The 20454-nt window shown below is 36.6% G+C and overlaps 1 protein-coding gene across 1 annotated transcript; it reads left to right on the top strand.

Moving 5' to 3' along the window:
• The first annotated feature begins 1766 nt into the window (after positions 1-1766).
• On the top strand, positions 1767-18304 carry LOC140331650 (protein lifeguard 3-like). Its single transcript, XM_072412853.1, has 10 exons — positions 1767-1898; positions 5917-6225; positions 9923-10001; positions 12103-12156; positions 13154-13244; positions 14472-14509; positions 15353-15440; positions 15732-15821; positions 16858-16905; positions 17679-18304. The coding sequence occupies exons 2-10, from the start codon at positions 5925-5927 to the stop codon at positions 17826-17828; spliced, it is 939 nt and encodes a 312-aa protein (XP_072268954.1). The 5' UTR covers positions 1767-1898; positions 5917-5924; the 3' UTR covers positions 17829-18304.
• Positions 18305-20454: the final 2150 nt, after the last annotated feature.

Below are 20454 nucleotides of genomic sequence, written 5' to 3'. Positions count from 1 at the left end.
AGAATATATACCCTTTCAGATTATGCAATAAAGTCTTCTGACCATTTATCATGGAAAGAAAATGTGACGTAGACTTTCCTACTCTGTGTTGCACAATGAGGGATCAAGGCATTGATTAGAGATATGATTAAAAAGAAAACTGAGAAATGCAATGATACTGAATACTTAAACCTTTTGATTGCTGAGGAAATGTCAACTTAAAAATTTTTTTTTTGGTTGGTTGGAATAAAATGTCTGTCTGTTTTTATTGCTAATAAGGTGTCTGAAAATTATAGCCCTCATTTTTGACCCAGGTGACAATATTGTTACTGTTACCAGACTGAAAATAGGGAGAACTTTGTAAAAGCAATACAGGAAAAAATATTTTTTTTACAGCTTAAAAATTGTAACCAGGCAGGTCATTTATTACAGATGGGGCAGGTGATTTCCCTTTTGCAATAAAATAAACTTACTTGTCTGGTCACAATTCTTTTTTTATTTATACTCACCTCTACATTTTGTTATAGACTTCTTGTCGGAATCTTCCCCCAATCCTCCTCCAGGTTTCCGATCTCGATTGGCCAGGCCAGAATGACCTAAAGAGAAACTAAACTTCAAAATTCCTAAAACAAAAAAAATCAACTTACCTTCAACCCCATAGGTGTCTTCCATCGGGTCCCGCGTCATCTCAGCATCCAACCCCAAACCAGTGCGCCGAGCACCACCATCTTCTCTTTCTGGTTCTACTTCCTACGTCACCCGACCCAGGCGCGAGATTGGGTGACGTAGGTTGGAAGGGTGTTGCACTTAAAAAACAAACAGAATATTTACCTTTACATAAAAGGGTTGTCTACCCTTTTATGTAAAGTGAAATGTCTGAATTTAGGTACACTTTAAGTCTTGCACGTGCACCTATATTTTATGTGTTTTGTATTGGCAGCACATTTTAATGGTGGACCTTGGCCTTTCTACAACTTTATAATTTCTTCCCACAATCCCCTGCAGGATAAAAGTAGGGGTTTCTGCAGTGAAAACCAATCGGGATGCTTTTAATTCTGGTATCAGGTTAACATTTTACAAGGCTTACAGTCTAGTGAGGAATGTATTTAGGCAAATTATATGAAGAATGAACCTTCAAAAAATCTCTGATGGGGTGGCAAAAATAAAGTAAAATTTCAAGCTGAACTCGCATAAATACAAATTCATAAAGCTCTGTATTCAGTGATATGTGATAATACACACAAGCAGAGAAAAAGCCCTCAATTACATTTGTATCAACCCATTGCAGTCATTATACAGAATGGGAGTGAGAAAAGCAACTCTAGGAGCCAGTCAGTTTAGCTGCAGTGGTAACAAATACCACACTGATAGGAGGAGAGATCAGACTAAAGCAGAGATAAACTCATCAGTCTGCTGCTTCTTCTATGACTATCCAATCACAGTTTGGGGGAGGGACAAGACCTGTTGGTTTTTCTTACTGCAGCTGAAAAAGAACCAGGTCTTTGCATTGCCATACAGGCTGTGTGTCAGAGCTGTGTAAATCTCAGTAAGCGGTGCACTGAAATACAAACCCTTTGGCAGGTAAACAGCTCCTGAAGCTTTACATTAATCATTATGCTATGCATTATGCTGCTGCTATTTTAAAATGCTACATCTATAGAAAAGGAAAATGAACAAACAATGATAGATTGCTTTGCTACAATAAATTTGTGTTTTATGATTCCCAAACTACAGGAAGCAGAAGTGTTATCTGTTAGTCTTTTCAAAGCCTTGTGTAAACACCTATCCCAACCAATCAGATCTGTGCTGCCCAGCAAACGGGGACGAACTTTGACATGAAATAAAAACGTGTTACCAGGTTCAGTGTGAACAATGAATGTTACTGACTGTCACTGACTACCTGAAACAAAGCTGAACCGGTGAGTAAAAAGATATACTCTCATATGAAAAATATTTGTAACACTTCCTATTCTTTTTCAAAATATTAATATTATTGTGGAATGACTGTTTAATATATTGAATTTTCCAGATTTGTTATTTTGTATTGCACCCTTCTATTTGTTTTGTTTGTTTGTTTATTTGCATATTTTGATTTTTTTTATTTGTTTATGTTTATTTGCATATTTATGCATATAAATAGTTTTTATTTATTGTTTATTTCTTTATTTTTATTTTAAAACTATTTTCTGTAATTTATTTATATTATAAAGATATCACCATTTTTTTTTTTATGTCAAATTATTTTTTTTTTTAATTTTCTTATATAATTTCACATAATAACATTAAAAATAATTTTCTCTCTCTCTCTCTCTCTATATATATATATATATATATATATATATATATATATAAAATTTAAATAAATATATTATACTTTAAAAAAAAAAAAAATATTAAGAATTAAGCGTGTTACATATTTAAAATCAAATCTCTTTATGCCATTTTGTCTCTTCTTTCTCTGCTGATATATGTTTAGTTTATGGAATCATATTTCATTGTTTTGTTCGCTGCTCATTAGTTATCAATTTCCCTGCAGTTTTACCTGTGGCTTCAGTAAAAATCTAAAAAGAAAAAATGCAGAGCTAAAAGTGACATTTCACATTTGGAAAATGCACTATGACTTGCACACAAAATAATCATAACACATCTCTCCTATTCACTTGAATCAGTGTTTCTTGTGATTGGCAGAGGATAGGGCCACAGCTGAGCCTACAGCAGAATGCTGCTGTTCCCAATGGGCCTTAGGACGCTTTGTGTTATGATTGAAAAGGACATTGTGTTTTTTTGTCATTTTGGCTTTTTTCTTTATATATATATATATATATAAAATATATCATAGATTACATGCTTTTATCTATAAAGTTACACACTCCTATCATCTCTCGTCTGGACTACTGTAACCTCCTCCTCCCTGGTATTCCACTAACCCGACTCTCTCCTCTACAATCTAATATGAACACTGCAGCCAGACTCATCCATCCTTCCTACCTACCTATCCGATACACAGCCTCCCCACCTACCTACCCCACACTCATCCTTCCCACCGCTCCTCTTCTGCTCCATCTCTTTGTAGTTCTCTTCATTGGCTTCAATTTCACCTGAGAATCAAATTCAAGCTCCTGTGCTTTGCCTTCAAATCCCTCCACAGTTCTTGTCCCACTTACCTTTCTGACCTGATAGAAAAATACTCCCCTAGCCTCTCTCTCCGCTCCTCCAATGACCTACTACTGACTTCCTCTCTCATAACCTCATCACACACACAGCTCTAAGACTATTCTAGAACTGCCCCAACTCTCTGGAATGGTCTTCCCCCATCCTTTTAGGCTTACTCCTACTTTCTAATCATTTAAAAAAACACTCAAAACCCATCTTTGCAAACTTGCCTACCCATCCTCTTCTCCTAAAACCGTCACTACTTCCCACCACTTCATATCCCCCCTCCTATTTGTGATACTTCCCCCACCTCCTACATTGTAAGCTCTTCTGGGCAGGGTCCTCTCCTCCTCCTGCGTCACTGTCTGTGTCTGTCTGTCATTTGCAATCCCTATTTAGTGTACAGCGCTGCGTAATATGTTGGCGCTATATAAATATTGTTTATTAATTTTATTACTTATTATTATTAATATTAAGATTAATAATAATAATAAGAATAATTTTTTTTGTGTGTGTGTATTTATATATATATATATATATATATATATATATATATATATGTGTATATATATATATATATCAAATAAATCACTTTTTTATTTATTTGTTACATTTATTAATATCTATTTGGAAACTTAATCACTAACCTGGTACTAATGGGGATGTAGTACTTTTTTTTAATTTGGCTGTGCACAAATATCTAAAAATAATATTTGAATCAAAGGCATGTGTATTTCAATGAGAAACTTTATAAATAATGACCCTAAAATGATCTATCATATACAGACAGTGATGGTGCTGGAGAGTAAGAGGTATCATCACATGACAGGAAAAGTGAAAAACTTGTGACCAATCAGGGCAGCGGGAGTAGTTCTAAACCACTCCCACTGCTTTGTTAGGTTGTCCAGTTTAGTGCTTTTATTGATGATGTCAATCTCCCATGAGCCTCTGCTGCATCCTCTTCATTGCCACGGCGATAGAGAGCCCAGGGAGTCAGACCAGTTTTTTGACAGTTTAGGAGGAGTAAACAAAGGTAAAACCTGCACAGTTCTGTAAAACCCACACTCATATCATAATAAACCCAAGCTAAAAATGTTTTAGGCCCACTTTAGGATAAATTCCCTTTTTAGTTTTGGACAAAGTGATATGGGTATAGAACAAAGTCATACTATTCCTGAAATCTGCATCCTCTCTCTTCCTGTTCGGGGAGTGATGGATAATCTCCTCGGTGGGACACAAACTACAATATCGTTTGCAACATTTGCTAACTAATATCAAACAATTTTCAAGAAATCCACTCTGGGTTTGCTGGATCACTCAGGTTCTCTCATGATAGTCTATCTTCACCGGTTTTTGAAAGCTTTAAAAAAACCAGACCAACCCATTGTTTTATTCATAGATAGAAATGTTACTCCCTCTATCTTCTGTTAAATATTTGCCAACCCCTGTGTGTTGGTGTCTGGTAACATCATATTGGGAGGATTTCCTTGGCAATAAAAATATATTTATTTAATATAGGATAAATCAGTCCTATACACACGATTCAATACTCATGTTCATGAAATATTTCTAGACAGAGTTCCACTATTTAAGAGTACTTTTAGATAAATTGGAAATATCTGGAAGGAGTGTGAAGTCAGCGTAGTGAGACTTAATCTTATTGTCCTGACATGTTTGGCTATTTAGGTTCTTTGGGGGAAGGTTTAAGAGACAATGATTTAATAAACCTCTCCAAGGCTGGAGAGAATACACTTTCATCAGTTAAGCTGGGTGATCCAGCAACCCTGGTATGGATCTGGTCCAGGATTGGAAACATTTTCTCACTTTTTGGAAATCCATTCCAGGTTTGCTGAATCACCCAGCTTCACAAGGCTTCACCAGCCTTGGAGAGCTTTATTAAATTAGGGCACAGACTGTGTATCAGAAAACAATCACAATATACAAAGGTATTTAGCTGGAGTATATTCATTGTTTTAAGAGGCTCTATTTTTTATAGGGAGCAAGTGATACTTCTGTGAGGTGTGCATGGCATAATCAAGCGTTTTAGGAGAGCTGGGCACTTCAAATCCTGCAAGAATGTTTTCCTGTAATAAGCTGGAGCACATGCTCTCCTCTTCATAGAAAGTTAGTTTTAAATTTATGATTTATGTAAATTCAAGTAGTACAAATACCTGAATTGGGTTGGTATTGTTTTTTTAATCCTCTGTAAAGAACCCCAAGACTGCTAAAAGAAGAGAAAGGAGTGGGCAAGTGTGCTGCCTGCAAATTTGCATAAAGAAAATAAGCTGACGGGAGAAGGCAGAGTGACATGGAGACGATGCTGCTGCTTCTCCTATATATGTAATTTGTCTAGTTTAAGAGTTTTCCTAAATTTCAGCTTTCAGACCCTATATTGGAGGAGCTGTCACCATTTTTTTACATATGACCCTTGGTTGATACGTTTTAGGGCATTACCGATGTATTGTCACTGTCTACATGGAGTTTGTATGTTCTCCCCGGGTATGCATGGGTATCCTCACACATTCCAAAAACATGCAGTTAGATTAATTGGCTTCCCCCAAAAAGGTGACCTTAGATTGTATTAATGACATATGACCATGGTAGGGACATTAGATTGTGAGCTCCTTTGAGGGACTGCTAGTGCCATGACTTTATGGTTTGTACAGGGCTGTGTAATATGTTGGCGCTATATAAATACTGTTTAATAATAATATTATTGTCCTGTAAGATTATGTTGTAGATGTTGTCACGTAAATAACATCCTTTGGCTTTTTTTCTGTACAGAATAAAAAATGCAGAAAAATGATGAGAATAATGTCGGTGGTCAAGAGATGTCTTACCTTTACTCTGCACAAAACCCGGCCTACCCTCCAGCACCTTACAGCCAGAATGCCGGCTACATGCCAAACCCACCACCATACAGCGATCAGAACCCGCCACTAATGGGTGTGCCTGCATATAATGTCTACCCTCCTCCTCCTGACCAACCTCCTCAGGCCTTCAATGGGGACAAGCCTGATGTAGAAGTACCCCCAGAATACACTGTCGGGCTTGAGGAAAGCAACCCATTCTCTGAGCGTGCCATCAGAAGAGGTAAGCCTGTGCTAAGCTTAGGAAAATAAGTGTGTACATACCAGACCTTTACCAGGGTTCACCATAAATTGCTTCAGTTCAATTTCTTATAAGTTATACATGTCATGACAATTCAAAAATTATAATTTGTTTAGAAAAACTAACCATCCAAATAGTCACAAAGCACAAAAATACCAAAGGTACCTTTCTACTGGTGTCCTTGGCATTCGTCCCCAGCTTTCCTTTTTGTAGGTCACATGGCCAGTGCCAAGGCATTGGTCTCATAGAATCCGCTGAATTGGAAGATAGAATTAAGGCTGAAACCAATGACTGTCCAGCTTTTTGTGTGTGTCACTTCTCAAGACTCTTCAACTTTTTGCTCCTCCATAACCTGCTAATGACTTTCTCACTCATAACCTCGTCACACACATAGCTCTTCGGGGCAGGGTCCTCTCCTCCTCCTGTGTCACTGTCTGTATTTGTCTGTCATTTGCAACCCCTATTTAATGTACAGCGCTGCGTAATATGTTGGCGCTATATAAATCCTGTTTATTATTATTATTATTATTATTATTAATACCAGAATTCTGTATCCATTGCCAAAGACATGCAAAAGACATACTTCAGCAATTTCCAATATTAGCATAATCAGACCTTATTATGTACTAAATTAGATTCCGTTCATTGAGCCTGATTTATTAAAGCTCATCAAGGCTGTAAAGGATACACTTTCACTAGTGAAGCTGGGTGATTCAGCAAACCTGGAATTAATCTGGGCCAGGATTTAAAACATTTGCTAACAAACAGCAAATGAAATCCATTCCAGGTTTGCTGGATCACCCAGCTTCACTGATGAAAGTGTATCCTCTCCAGCCTTCGAGAGCTTTAATAAATCAGGCCCTGTGTGTTTAGGCTGTTCCACAAGCCAAAGCAGGAATAAGGGATTGTTTACTATATATCCCTTGGGTATTTCTAATGTGAAATAAATAAGCACTCAACATAAAAATGACAAGTTTTTTTTTTTTAAGAATTAATAATCTCCAATGAAAAAAACCTGCAAATGTCTTAGGAACTGGTTGAATTTCTTCTCCTCATGACCTTCAGTTCAGAGAATAGGTTGAAGTATTGTCTCTTTGCTGAACACTCCATTGTTCCCTGTACACTGAGCTTGCATTTCATGACTCCCTTATGTATCCACCATAGCACCCCTGGATAACACTGTACTATACTATAATACTAACGAAAACCATGATAGGTGCAAGGTGGCCCATGACAGGTCACGTGATTAAGTTGTCAATTTTTTCCCCATTCATTAGGTTGAACAGGGCTTTGCTTTGCAATATCTTTCTATAGCATTGCATGTCAGAAGTTCAAATGTGTGCAATGAATTTCTGCTCCCTAGTACCTTCAATGTAACTTTATTTATTATTATTAAACAGGATTTTTAAAGCACCAACATATTACGCTGTGCTGTACATTAAATAGAGTTTGCAAATGACAGACAGATACAGACAGTGACACAGGAGGAGGAGAGGACCCTGCTCTGAAGAGCTTACAGTCTAGGAGGTGGGGGAAGTATCACAGAATAGGAGGGGAAACTAAAACATGTACAGGTTTATTTAAAGAAATATTATATCTTTTGTATAAACAAACTTGTCATTTTTATGTTTATTGATTTTTTATTTATTATTAGAAATATATAAAGAGTAAGTTAAGTATGTATGTATGTATGTGTGTGTGTGTGTGTGTATATATATATATATATATATATATATATTAGTATATAATAGGAGTACTAGTTATGCAATATGTTCCATTATGATCTAAAGGTCTGCCTGTGACAATACTATCTGGGTTGCTAATGTTTAACCACTCTGTATGTAGGCTGATACAATACAACTGCTGAAAATATAAAGTAAACTATGTATATGTACATATGGTCAGTGTGGTGGTACTGTATCGATTATGAAGTACAATAAGGTTATAGGTACTTCAGTTCTGGGCAAATATATTTAAAAAAAACCTTTGTTGATATAGGGTATTTGCAGAAACCCTAAAACAATATTTAGGTTTAGCCATTTTGTTTATCTGTAATCTACCTGTATACTGAGTTGCTATATTCTAGCTGTATATCAGGAAGTTGCAAGAAAAATGGATTTAAAACTAACTATGTATAGCCTGCATGCGTATTTATTCATCATTACATTTTTATGCGATCACTTATGAGGCTCTTGCGAGTGGCACCTAAAGTACTCCTACAAATGATATGATTCTAGTTGGCTTCTCAATGTCCTCTACCAGTCAACCCAGCTTAATAAAAAAATATGTTACAACCACACACCCAGTACCAGTCTCTGTGTAGATTTATTGATCCAATTCCAATGTCCAGTGCACAAAGTTTTCCCTCTGACACATTTTCCTGCAAACGAAACTAAATCATTCATTGTCTGTATTGGAATAAAAAGCTTTAAATGTTTTCTGTCTGATGGAGCACAGTGGCTCAGTGGTTGGCACTCTTGCCTTTGCAGCGCTTGGACCAAGGTTTGAATCCCGGCCAGAGTATTTTGTGCATGGAGTTTGCATGTTCTCCCCGTGTTTGCGTGGGTTTTCGCCAGGTACTCCGGTTTCCTCCCACATTCTGAAAACATGCAGTTCGGTTAATTGGCTTCCCCCAAAAATGGCCTTAGATGGTATTAAAGACATATGACTATGGTAGGGACATTAGATTGTTGGCGCTATATAAATACTGTGTAATAATAATAAATGGAGATGGGTCACTAAACCTACACTGAGACTGGTAGTTGATATGAATCTTCTCTTTCAACCTTAAGACAAACTTGTCACAAATCTGTTCAACAAAAAACTTGGTCAAGATGATACATTTACGTATTTTTTAAAGTATTTACCTCTGCCCCCATTCAAATGTGCAAACTGCAACAGCAGCAGCACAGGCAGCCGAGCAGTTGGCAAGGTGCCAGTCACCAGGAGCCGCCTGAGAATGTTCCCGCTGTGAGTCTGAACCTTTCTATAGTGAAAACCATGTGCTACAACCACCAAGAAAATGTATGCAAATTAATTCACATACCAGTTTTATCTTTACTAATAATATAATGTATGAATGTATCAACATACTATGCAATGCTTTACAGAGTATACATAGTTGTACCATTACCCTTAGCTAGGAGTAAGTCTAAGTCTAGTTTAGTCACACCCCTCTAGTGGTGGACGTAGCCAACATGGGCCCATGTGCCAAACTGACTTAGGGCCCCTACGGGGTCCCATATTGGTTAAGAAGAGTTCAAGTTCCTCATGCAGCATTACACTTTGCACCTCCGGCTTCTGCACATCTTCTTCTGGTACTTTAGGGGTGAGTGCATGTTAGAACAAAGTTTTCTTATCATTATCCATTTTTGTTCTTCTTCCTTGGCATTAATCACTGTTCCTCCCCACCCCACCCACTTACCCCCTCCAGATGCACACTTATCTTTTCCCAGCAGCTATGGGCTCCAGTGCTGTATTATAACCTGATCTATGAATCTCCTGTGAGTTAGCTGCAGTTAAACAAGATCTTCCCTTTTTTTATAGCACTATTGAATATTCTTTATTAGTGAATTCTGTACAGCCTAGGAATTGATCATAGGTTTACCAAGCACTTGCTTAAATTGTATAATAAACTTGAATTATGGATTCTATAATCGCTGCCATTTCCTCTTTTCAGCTTTTATCCGGAAAGTCTACATTACGTTGTCCATACAGTTAGCTATCACCTTTGGAATTGTGTTTATGTTTACATTCTGGTAAGTTAGTGTATCTATCTCTGAGCAAAGTAAAAAAACTAGAAATACAGGTAGTTTGTTCTTAAGTTGAATTTGTATGGAAGTCCGAACAGGTACATTATTTTACTAAATGCAATTAGGACAGATGTTTGTCTCAACATATTAGGCAGCATGGTGTCAGTTACTGTATAAAATCCTCATTGTGAGTTGATCACATACAAAGCAAAAAATAGAACAACTTTATGGAGCCTAGGCATTCATTAACTTCTGGAGCAAGCTGTGCTTTGATGTGCAAAAAGAAAAAACTGCAGAGTTTGTCTTGGTCATTAAATAACTGCAAGAGGTAGCAGAAAAGCTCAGCTTTTAAGATCACCCACAACCTCAGCTGTGTTTAGCAAAAGATGTCTTCTACAAGTCATGCAAATTACCCCCTCCCCACATCAAGCCTCCATCCTGCACACAAATGAGCAGGGAAGCCCCGTTCGTATCTAGGAGGTGTCTGTATGTCAGATGTCCTTAACTCAGGGACTACCTGTAGCTGTTATCTTTTAGTAATGTATTTAGCGTCTATGTCCTGTTTTGGGCTGTCAACAAAAGAATTATTGTAGACTGTGGTCTATCCTAGACAGTTATTTTTTTGCTAAACTACCAGGCTCAACATGGTGCCTGGGGACGATACACTTTCATCAGTGAACCTGGGTGATCCAGAAAACCTGGAATGGATCTGGTCCAGGATTGAAAACATTTGCTAACAAAAAGCAAATGCCTTTTATGAAATCCATTCCAGGTTTGCTGGATCATCCAGCTTTACTGATGAAAGTGTATCCTCTCCAGCCTTGGAAAGCTTTAATAAATCAGCCCATGGAGACTTAATTTTGTATTCCCAAAGTAAGAACTAGGATGGTTACTTAGACCCCTTTAAAACTTTTTAAACAGATATAATAAATTCTTTCAATGGTATATTTACCTGGCTAATATGTAGAAAATAGGAAACGTATTTTGTTGGAGTTTACATTAAATAGAGGGATTTGCAATGAATATTCTATATTTAAAAACATTGTATTGAAAACAAAGTATTTGCCAAGTAAAAAAAACGTTTAAAATCCCAAACTTGGGATTGGAACAAGTGTCCCCCATTGGGGAATCTCCTGCCTTTTTCAGTATTACCTCCAGATTTTTGCATCTTCCATCACTTTTTGTCCTTGCAACAATGGTTGCCAAGACAAATGGAGAATTAATCTCTCCAGCAGGGTCATAGATAACTTTAGGTCTCCTATTTGGCCCCATTATACTAACTGGGTACACCTGGCATAATAATACAGTAAAGGCTGCCAGCATATCAAAAAATAGATATAGACTTTTTGGACACATAATGGAGCTGAGATCCTCTGGAATACTGCAACATTTTGCTAAAAAAATTGTATAGTTTTGTATAGAGCAGCCTATTTCAACCTTTCACCCATGAGCAACCCTTTTTAACAGTTATCAGGTCTTGGAGAACCCTACTAATGCCAATTTATTGAATGTCAATGGTAAAAAAGCCTCCTAAATTGGTGCCCAGTGGAAGGAATGACCCCTTTACAATGGTGGCTGGAATACTACTTTTTTTTTTTTTAGAAAACTAATAATAATATTTGTGCCATGCAGTTGGCTCTATCAAATGGTGTTGGCCTCATGCAAGCGCCATCAAATGGGAGGTCAATGAGCCACAGTTTCAAAATCCCCCTTGCCACCTTTCATAAAACCAGTTAGGAATGACTGGTATAGAATGATGCAGAGTAAGAATCATCATCAAAGTTTAATTGTTATCTGTATGCCAGTTAGAGAAATTCCCTTTCTTTAAATGTGATGATCTCTAGCGTCTCTGGAAATACAAATAAGGGTAAATCCAAAATTTTGAGTTCCTTTTAGACCGGGAATAGAGTTAGAATGCTTCACATGGGGACATTTGTTCCCTTGATGACTATATATATATATATTATATATTTATATTTATTCCATAATATGTTATATTTATATATAATCCAAATGAATGAGCTGTGTGAAAACGTGTTGTGTGCACTACATATGTATGCAAAGGATTATTCTAAACAATTTGACATTTCCTTTTCTTATCTTGTAGGGAAACACTCCGATTCTGGGTGCAGGATTATCCATACATATTGTATGCTGTGCTGTAAGTTGTCTTCTAAAACTGTCTTCACACTGCCAGGACAAATGTTGTCTTTCAATGGAAGCTTTATTGGGTTTGAGGCATTTTTATTAGTTGCATTTGCAAATTTTTGTATAAATGGTAATTTTACAATAAAATATATTACATAGGAAAAACCTTTTCCACTAATGTTTTAGTTTATCCTCTGGGATTACTTTCTTGCTGATGGAGCAGGTGATGAGGTTAATAAATGGACCTGATTTATTAAAATTCCAGGTGTGTTGGATCATTTAGATTCTCCTTTGATAGTCTATCCTCTCAAGTCTTGGAAAACCTTATTAAATCAGGCCCAATGATTGGGATGTGGAAAGACATATAAAGCTGCAGTGGTGGGATCAGAAATAAATGTCACCAGCTTGGCTGTTTGATAGGGTAAATGTGTATAAATTACACAAAACTAGATGCAAAGAAATACAAACTCTTTAGCAAATATCAAATTAGATGTAAAATGTATTTAAAGTGTAACTCCAGCTCCACAATCCTCCTTTGGACAGTTACATACATTACAAAGATTTTAGCAAACTTCAATGCAGAGTCCTACTTGCTGCAATATGTATTGGAACTCACACATAGATTGCACTTATTTCCTGAGTACGGAGTGGGAAGGTTGTTCTGTTATAGTCAGGGGATCAGATTCAAAGTTATCAAGGTAAAACAATGCTAGGAATAGAAGTCAATCAAGGGATCAGTAAATACTATTAGAATTACACTTAAAGTAGTTATTGAAAGTTTTAATAATTTTCTATTATCAATTTGTCATTTGGCATTCTTGTGTACCCCACATTGAACTCAAAATCTCTAAAAGAAACTCTGTCAGCATTTGGATGGGCATAGAAACAGAAAATGGATCATGTCTAGTACCAACTTCCAAAATGCAAATCTGGGTTTGTTTACTTTGATTTATGTGTTCATCAAACTAAAAATGATGCCAATGATCAATCTATGCCTTGTTGTTTTGCAGACCTTGTACCATTATCCTGGTAATGGTCCTCGCCTGCTGTGACCAAGCCCGTCGCAAAGTGCCACTAAACTACATACTTCTTCTTTTGTTTGTAAGTGGATTGTCCTAATTTATGCAGAAATACTGGTTTGCAAGTGCAGTGTTTACAGCCTTCAACTTTTATTATATATTTTATATGAAGAGAAAGCGCCTATATTGCTTCTAAGGACAGGGAAGTTAAGTCTGTGTCTGTGTTGATGAAGTTTTATTTCCTTAAAGCAGGTTTTGCATTCCCATAAAATGCAAAACCCATTTGATGTAGGTCGGAAAGAAGTCAACTGTAGGTCAAAGCACCTAATAATTCTGAATGACTACAGAAACCTCTGAAGCTGATGTCAGTCTGATACTTCGACACAAGACCATTTTCCACTAACACTTAACCTTATACAGATTCCACTTTCTCATCCTTTTTGGTACCTAATTCTTGTAAGAGGTTTTAGAAGCATGAGATACCCATTTACAAACAAACTGTAGCACACTCTTCAAGGGCCAAATAACATTGGAACACCTCATGCACGTTGGAAGCTTTCAGTACCATTCATTGCATTCCAGTGCCATCCAGTACTATTCACTGTACTGGATGGCACTGGCACCTTAATGAAATGTACATTACCAAGTAAAACCATGTGTTTGAGCACACGATAGGATGGCAAAGTGTAAATCAGCCTTACATGTATCATGCCTGATATTGTATATATTGCCATATCTACTGTTCTCTCTTTCATGTATTGGGCACCTAATATAAAAAAATAAATATATATATATATATATATATATATATATATACCGGTATAATTATTTTATCAGAATACAGTAATTGGTGTATATATATATATATATATATATATATACACAAACACGCACCACCATAAACCTTGGTGGCTAGAAGATATCAGGTCTCATATCTATATGGCTTTACTTGAGAAAATCACATTGTAGGGTACATACAGAAATTAAATGTTAGTGATTATCTGCTGAATATTTGCTGGAATCCATCTGGATGACTTGCAGCTTTGGATGGATTATCTATACCCAAGAGCAGTAGGAGGGTAAACCTTGTGGTTAGCCATAATAGAAGTGCTCTGGTACCAGCAAAAATTTCCTGTATTTTGAACATGTTTTAGAGCCAAGGGTAATAATCAATGGCTTGGAACATACTAAACAGAAGAGGAAATTGTGTCTAATGTATTCAGTTGATTTCGAACAGTATATAGTTATAACAAATCCACACCAATGAAAAAATAGACTTTTCCAATCTTGTCATGTGTTTGTATTTCAGACAATATTGGAAGGATGTATGCTAGGAACTCTTGCAGCGTAAGTTTTCTATTTATTGTGGTCACATTGTTGGTATCACCCTTTAATCCTGACTATTGTGAATATTCTTTCCTTGTCTATCCTGACTTCTGGTATAACAAACGTGGGAGCATTTTCTTTTTAAATACCTTTCAATAATCTCCTAAAACGTATATGAAATTTATTCACTCAACAAAGTGACTAACAAATTTGATGTCATTTAGAATGAACCTTTCATTTGATGAAACACGTTAAGTTTATAGTCACAACTTTCCTTGAGTAGTAAAATTTGTTGGATTGTCAATAGATTGTTTAAGTAATAAAGCCTTTGGATTAGCCTGACAGCCAAGCAATTTGCATTCACAAAGAGACGTTTAGTAGCAGCTTTAATATTTCTCCCATGTCAGGTGTACTATAACATTTTTATTACACAGTATTTATATAGCACTGACATATTACACAGTGCTGTACAAAGTCCATAGTCATGTCACTAACTGACCCTCAAAGGGGTCTTTAATACAGTCTAAGACAATTTTGAGGGGAATCCAATCACCTAACCGTATGTTTTTGGAATGTGGGAGGAAACTGGAGTACCAGGAAGAATTCCATGCAGACAGTGTCCTGGCCCTGATTCCAACCTGGGATCCAGGGCTGCAAAGGGCCAGAGTGCTAACCACTGAGCCACCCATATATGGCATAAAAAATGGCATCTATTGACTTATTCCTGAGCCATACCAAAGCCTTTGGGATCAGCCACATCTCCTCTAGTAGTATGGCATATGAACTCATGTCCTCTCATGCTTTCTTATTTTGGTTGGCTGGTTTCAGTATAAGCCTTAATTTGTTCTTTTTTTTTAATTTCAGATTCTTTGATGCTGATGCTGTAATGTGGGCTACAGGAGCCACCATAGTAGTAACGTTGGGTCTCACTCTGTTTGCAGTGCAGACAAAGGTAAAAAAAATCCATATTATATAATATATGCTGTAGATTACCTTACATGTTCTATACTATTCACCCATACCTCTTTAACTGTAAATTGGTTGTGCCTGTAAAAATTTTCACCTTTTTCTTTTGTGTAAATTATGTTTTAATTAGGATTATTGGTCTTTTAAAATCATATTTCCTATAGAATTCATACATATTTTTATACCTGTTTACCCCACTATGTTGAACAGTTTTGTATCTACTTCCTGTATGTGATACTCATATGGTGAGAACTGACATTCTACTTTTTCCCTCCAGTGGGATTTTACCATCTTGTCTGGAGGTCTGATGGTTGCTCTGATGGTGCTATTGTCTTTTGGAATACTGGCTGCCATCTTCAGATCATTTGTAAGTAATATTACACAACCATTTTCTTTTGTTCCTGCATGGTATTTTTGTACTATATACAAATATATTAATACATATCATACATATATCCTACAGCACTAAAGCAGAGCTGATGTGACAACTCCATTTCTTGTACATTTAGTAAATTCTAGCCACATTACAGAAATAACTGGATGAAGAGGTTAAATGCTTAAAGGTCACAAAAGTCCAGCATTGATCATGGAGTCACTACCGAAGTAGCATGGAGAAATGACCCTCATGCACAACTGGCTAATCAAAGATCTGTGTTCCACCTCTTTCAGCAGAGACATCATGGCCATAATAATATATATATATATATATATATATATATATATATATATTTTTTTTTTTTTTTTTAAATAGGATTTATATAGCGCCAAAATATTATGCAGCTCTGTATATTAAATAGGGATTGCAAATGACAGACGAATACAGACAGGGACACAGGAGGAGGAGAGGACCCTGCTCTAAAGAGCTAACAATCTAGAAGTGGGGGAAATATCACACAATAGGAGGGGGATATGGAATGGTGGTAAGTAGTGAGGGTTTAAGAGACAAAAGGAGACTGTAGACAAGTTTAAAAAGATGGGTTTTAATGGATCTTTTAAAGGTGCAGAAAGTAAAAGCAAGCCAAATAGTATGATGAAGGCCATTCTAGCGAGTCAGCCATATATTGGAAGCCACAAATTAGATATTTAAAGTACCCTTTAAGATTAATTTTATGTTGTATTGCATATGTTCTTGGAGCTAAAACTGCCTAGTGTTAGGGCTCTGTTTATAAAACAGAGAATCAGACATTTCCTTGTCGGCTTCTTTCAGGTCCATGTGTTTCAATGGAAGTATTAATTCCCACCAGGGAATGTTTGAGGGAATGTCAGATTCCCAGTTTTATAAATAGAACTGACTGGTAATAAAGCTGACTTGTAATTTTTTTACCCAACAAAGTTAACAAAGTGGAACATATTTTATTCACTCCGTGGTCTCCAGAATATTGAAATTTTTTTCCTTTTTGCAGTGGCTGAATATTGTCTATGCATGCATTGGAACGTTTATATTTGGGATGGTAAGTTATGTTTTTTTACAGCAGAGCTTATACATCAAACGGCTGCAGCAAGGAAAACTTTTAGGAAAACTATTAATGTTATCTTGCATGTACAGTATATAGTAACAACATATTTCACAGCACTTCACACAGACATATTAATAATTATCCAATACAGTCTAAAGTCCACACTATAGTCATATATCATTTAATACAATTACTGCATTATTCTTATGTGTGCGCTTATTAGCTGCTTGTGTTGTCTTTTCTTTTCCCACTCTGTGCACTACTGTACAGAGAATAGTGGAAGGCCAATATGAAGACAGATTTTGGTGGACAAGTCAAATAGGGTAAATCTCCCTAGCCGGGACCCAGAGAGAAAACTAAAAAACTTAGAATTTGGATACAACGGGCATGATTTATTAAAGTTCATAAAGACTGGAGAGGAAAGACTGTCATGAGAGAACACTAGTGACCCAGCAAATCTGGAATGGATCTGGTCCAGGACTGAAAACATTTGCCAACTAATAGCAAGTTATTTTTAGGAAATCCAGGCTTGCTGGATCATCCAGGTTATCCAAAGATAGTGTACCATCTCCAGTCTTGGGAGAGCTTTAATAAATCAGGGCCGAAGTGGGATGAATTACGCCATAGGGGCCTTATTGGAATATATGCTTAGGATATATCATGAAATGCTGAAAGATATTTTTTTTACTAGCACAGTACTTTTAATAAACTCTATTGATTTTGAACATCTAAAGTAATTTTCACGTCTTATTTTTTTCTTCTTTCAGTACCTGGTTTTTGATACTCAGTTAATTCTCGGGGGGAAACATCGCTACACAGTGAACCCAGAGGATTACATCTTTGCCACCCTCAACATTTATGTGGATGTTATTAATCTTTTCATTTTTCTACTGCAACTTTTTGGCTTATGTCGTTAGGAGATTTTTTAAAGATCTGCTGTTGGTCAGAAGATATCTGGACTAGACAGAAGGAGGACTGACGATGGAGCCCATTACTGTACCTTAAACAGTGACACCAAACCCAAATACTGAAACAGTATACAGCCATGTAAATGCAGAAATAGGGACAATATGCCCCATGTATATTTTCATTACTATACTAATGTTATTTGTTTTTTAATTGTTAAAGGTAACCTGTTATCATACTAAGTTCCTTTGTGATTATCTGATACTTAAGCTCCATTCTCGTAGCTGTAAACTGACCCCAGTATAATGCTGAGCATATGCAGGGTAGAAATTTTGCGGCAGCTTTCATATCAGGTTAATCACATGGTACATAGCTAAATTACAGATTTGCTAAAAGTTATTTATTTTTTGTAGTAAATGTTTACTTGCATTTATAATTCTATGGTAATTGTTTTGACAAACATGATAATAAATGACAGTTCCTATTATTGCAGATTTTGTGAATGTTCCTTTTATGCAAGTTGTCAAGCATTTTGCAAATCTCTTTTGTTTATTGGAAAATATTTTTTACATTTTTTAAATACTTCATTAGGGAGGTCCCCTCCCCTTCTATCCTTACTGACATGGCAGTAAAGATTTAGGAGATATTTGTGTTACATATGCCAGGAGGACATGGTGCTCCTTCTGCACATGTCATAGTGCTGGTTGGACTGCAACATACTAACTCAGTGGAGGGTATTAGGATGAACTAAATAATGCTTTATGTAGGACATTAGTGAACGCATCCATGTTACATATCATCAGATACAAATTAATACCTTCAAACACATTCCTGACTGCCTGGTATTTTGTTTTTTGTATAACTAATAATTGATTAAAGGACAAGTTTAGATTTTTTTAATTCCCCAGCCACACTTCCATTGCCCTCCCAAATAAACATGCCACCACCCATGCAGTTCCTACTTATAGTAGCTCTTCTTGGCTGCAGCGTTCTGTGCAGCTGGTCAAAATTGTATTCCAAGCTTGCACACTAATGTACCATACAGCTGAATGTGACATTGCTTCTGAACATTGCATTACAATAGATTTAAACACATTTTTCAAAAACTGTTTTGAGACTTTTACTGTACATTTCATAAAATGACACCTTTATTATTACATTGTCCACAATTAATAAACAACAAAGCACATCATCTATTACAAAAAATGGAGCCTGTTCCTAATCTATAAATAGTGTGGTATTTTACGCGTTTCGCATACATATCTATTACATTCCCACATCATCAACATAATAAACCATAAATACGAACCCACAATATTAATTTACAACATTGAAATCCTTTGCTGCCTTGGATCCATATAGCTCGGAACAACTTGCACTCCATTGATGCTTACTGACATAGGGGATTACATCCACACTGGAGGACCATATTGCGTCTTTTATTTCTCTGCACCACAGACATTTCCTTGTCATACCAAAATTCTACGATTCATCTTGATCAGGATGTCTGAGAGCTCTATAGGCATTTTATGTCACTCTCTCAACTACTCCTAAAGAAGCCATATGGCGAAACGCGTCAGTACCGAGACCAATATTACTTGACTGATGATAACTGGACTAAAGTCATACCATTCAGGGATTTAACATTGCATTGGTGCACTAGTACTATGTCTAACTCCAAAATATTCTGGTTACCTTTATACTTGTAACAATCTATTTTTACTTGCGTAAGTAAACATTTCCTTATATGCCGAAAAATGACTCCTTTCTTGTTGGTTTCAGTTGCCTTTGCTCTAGTTTGGGAGTTGAAACTAGTCTGTTGTTCATCAACATTAAAATCATACTATACAAGAAGTAACCTGCTTGCGCTGTAGCTCCCATGTAGGTATGCTACAGCATGTTATAGGGGCATGCCCTGGCATTGTGCAGTACTGGGCGGAAGTTAATCGCATGTCACTGCTAGCAGGAATCAGTATCACATTGGACCCAGTGACTCAGTTACTCAACGCGCCGGTCAGAGGTGTCCCTAAACCTGCCGGTCAGAGGTGTCCCTAAACCTATGACAGCGCTGCTTACTCGTGTTGACAGCAGCCAGATGTCTCATTACAGCCAAGTGAAAATCTACACTTTCTCACACTTTTTCAGACGTTCTTGTATGTATTAAAGATGTCTGGGGCATGGAACATCTATCTGTGAGGCTTTATAACTGCTTAGACAAATTTGATGCGATATGCGATATGCAACATATTCTTCCAGGGCCCCAGGCTGGACCCCCGACCTTGCAACACATGCCCGCAGGAATGTGATTATAATATTGTGTTCATTATCTGTTAAGGATTAGACACTGACACTCTTTACCTCCCTCCTCGCCTCCAACTATTTCCCTCCTTCATCTCTTTTTTTGGTGTCCTATTTAACTTACTTACTTACCTTGACCGCATATCTCGGTGCCACTATGATGGTTCTAAATACTGTAAAAACCAAGATGTACTAGCAATGCATATATTCACTCGGTTTTTCTTTTCTGTTCTCATCTTGTTATATATGTTAGAAATCACTGTATGCAATTGGCCAATGTGAACTTCTCTACTTTGTCACTGTTTTTTGTTTGTTATATAAAAATTTATTTTTTCAATA

This window comes from Pyxicephalus adspersus, chromosome 5 (genome assembly GCF_032062135.1).
Source record: "Pyxicephalus adspersus chromosome 5, UCB_Pads_2.0, whole genome shotgun sequence".
NCBI lineage: Eukaryota > Metazoa > Chordata > Amphibia > Anura > Pyxicephalidae > Pyxicephalus > Pyxicephalus adspersus.
This window is presented reverse-complemented; position numbering and strand designations above follow the sequence as displayed.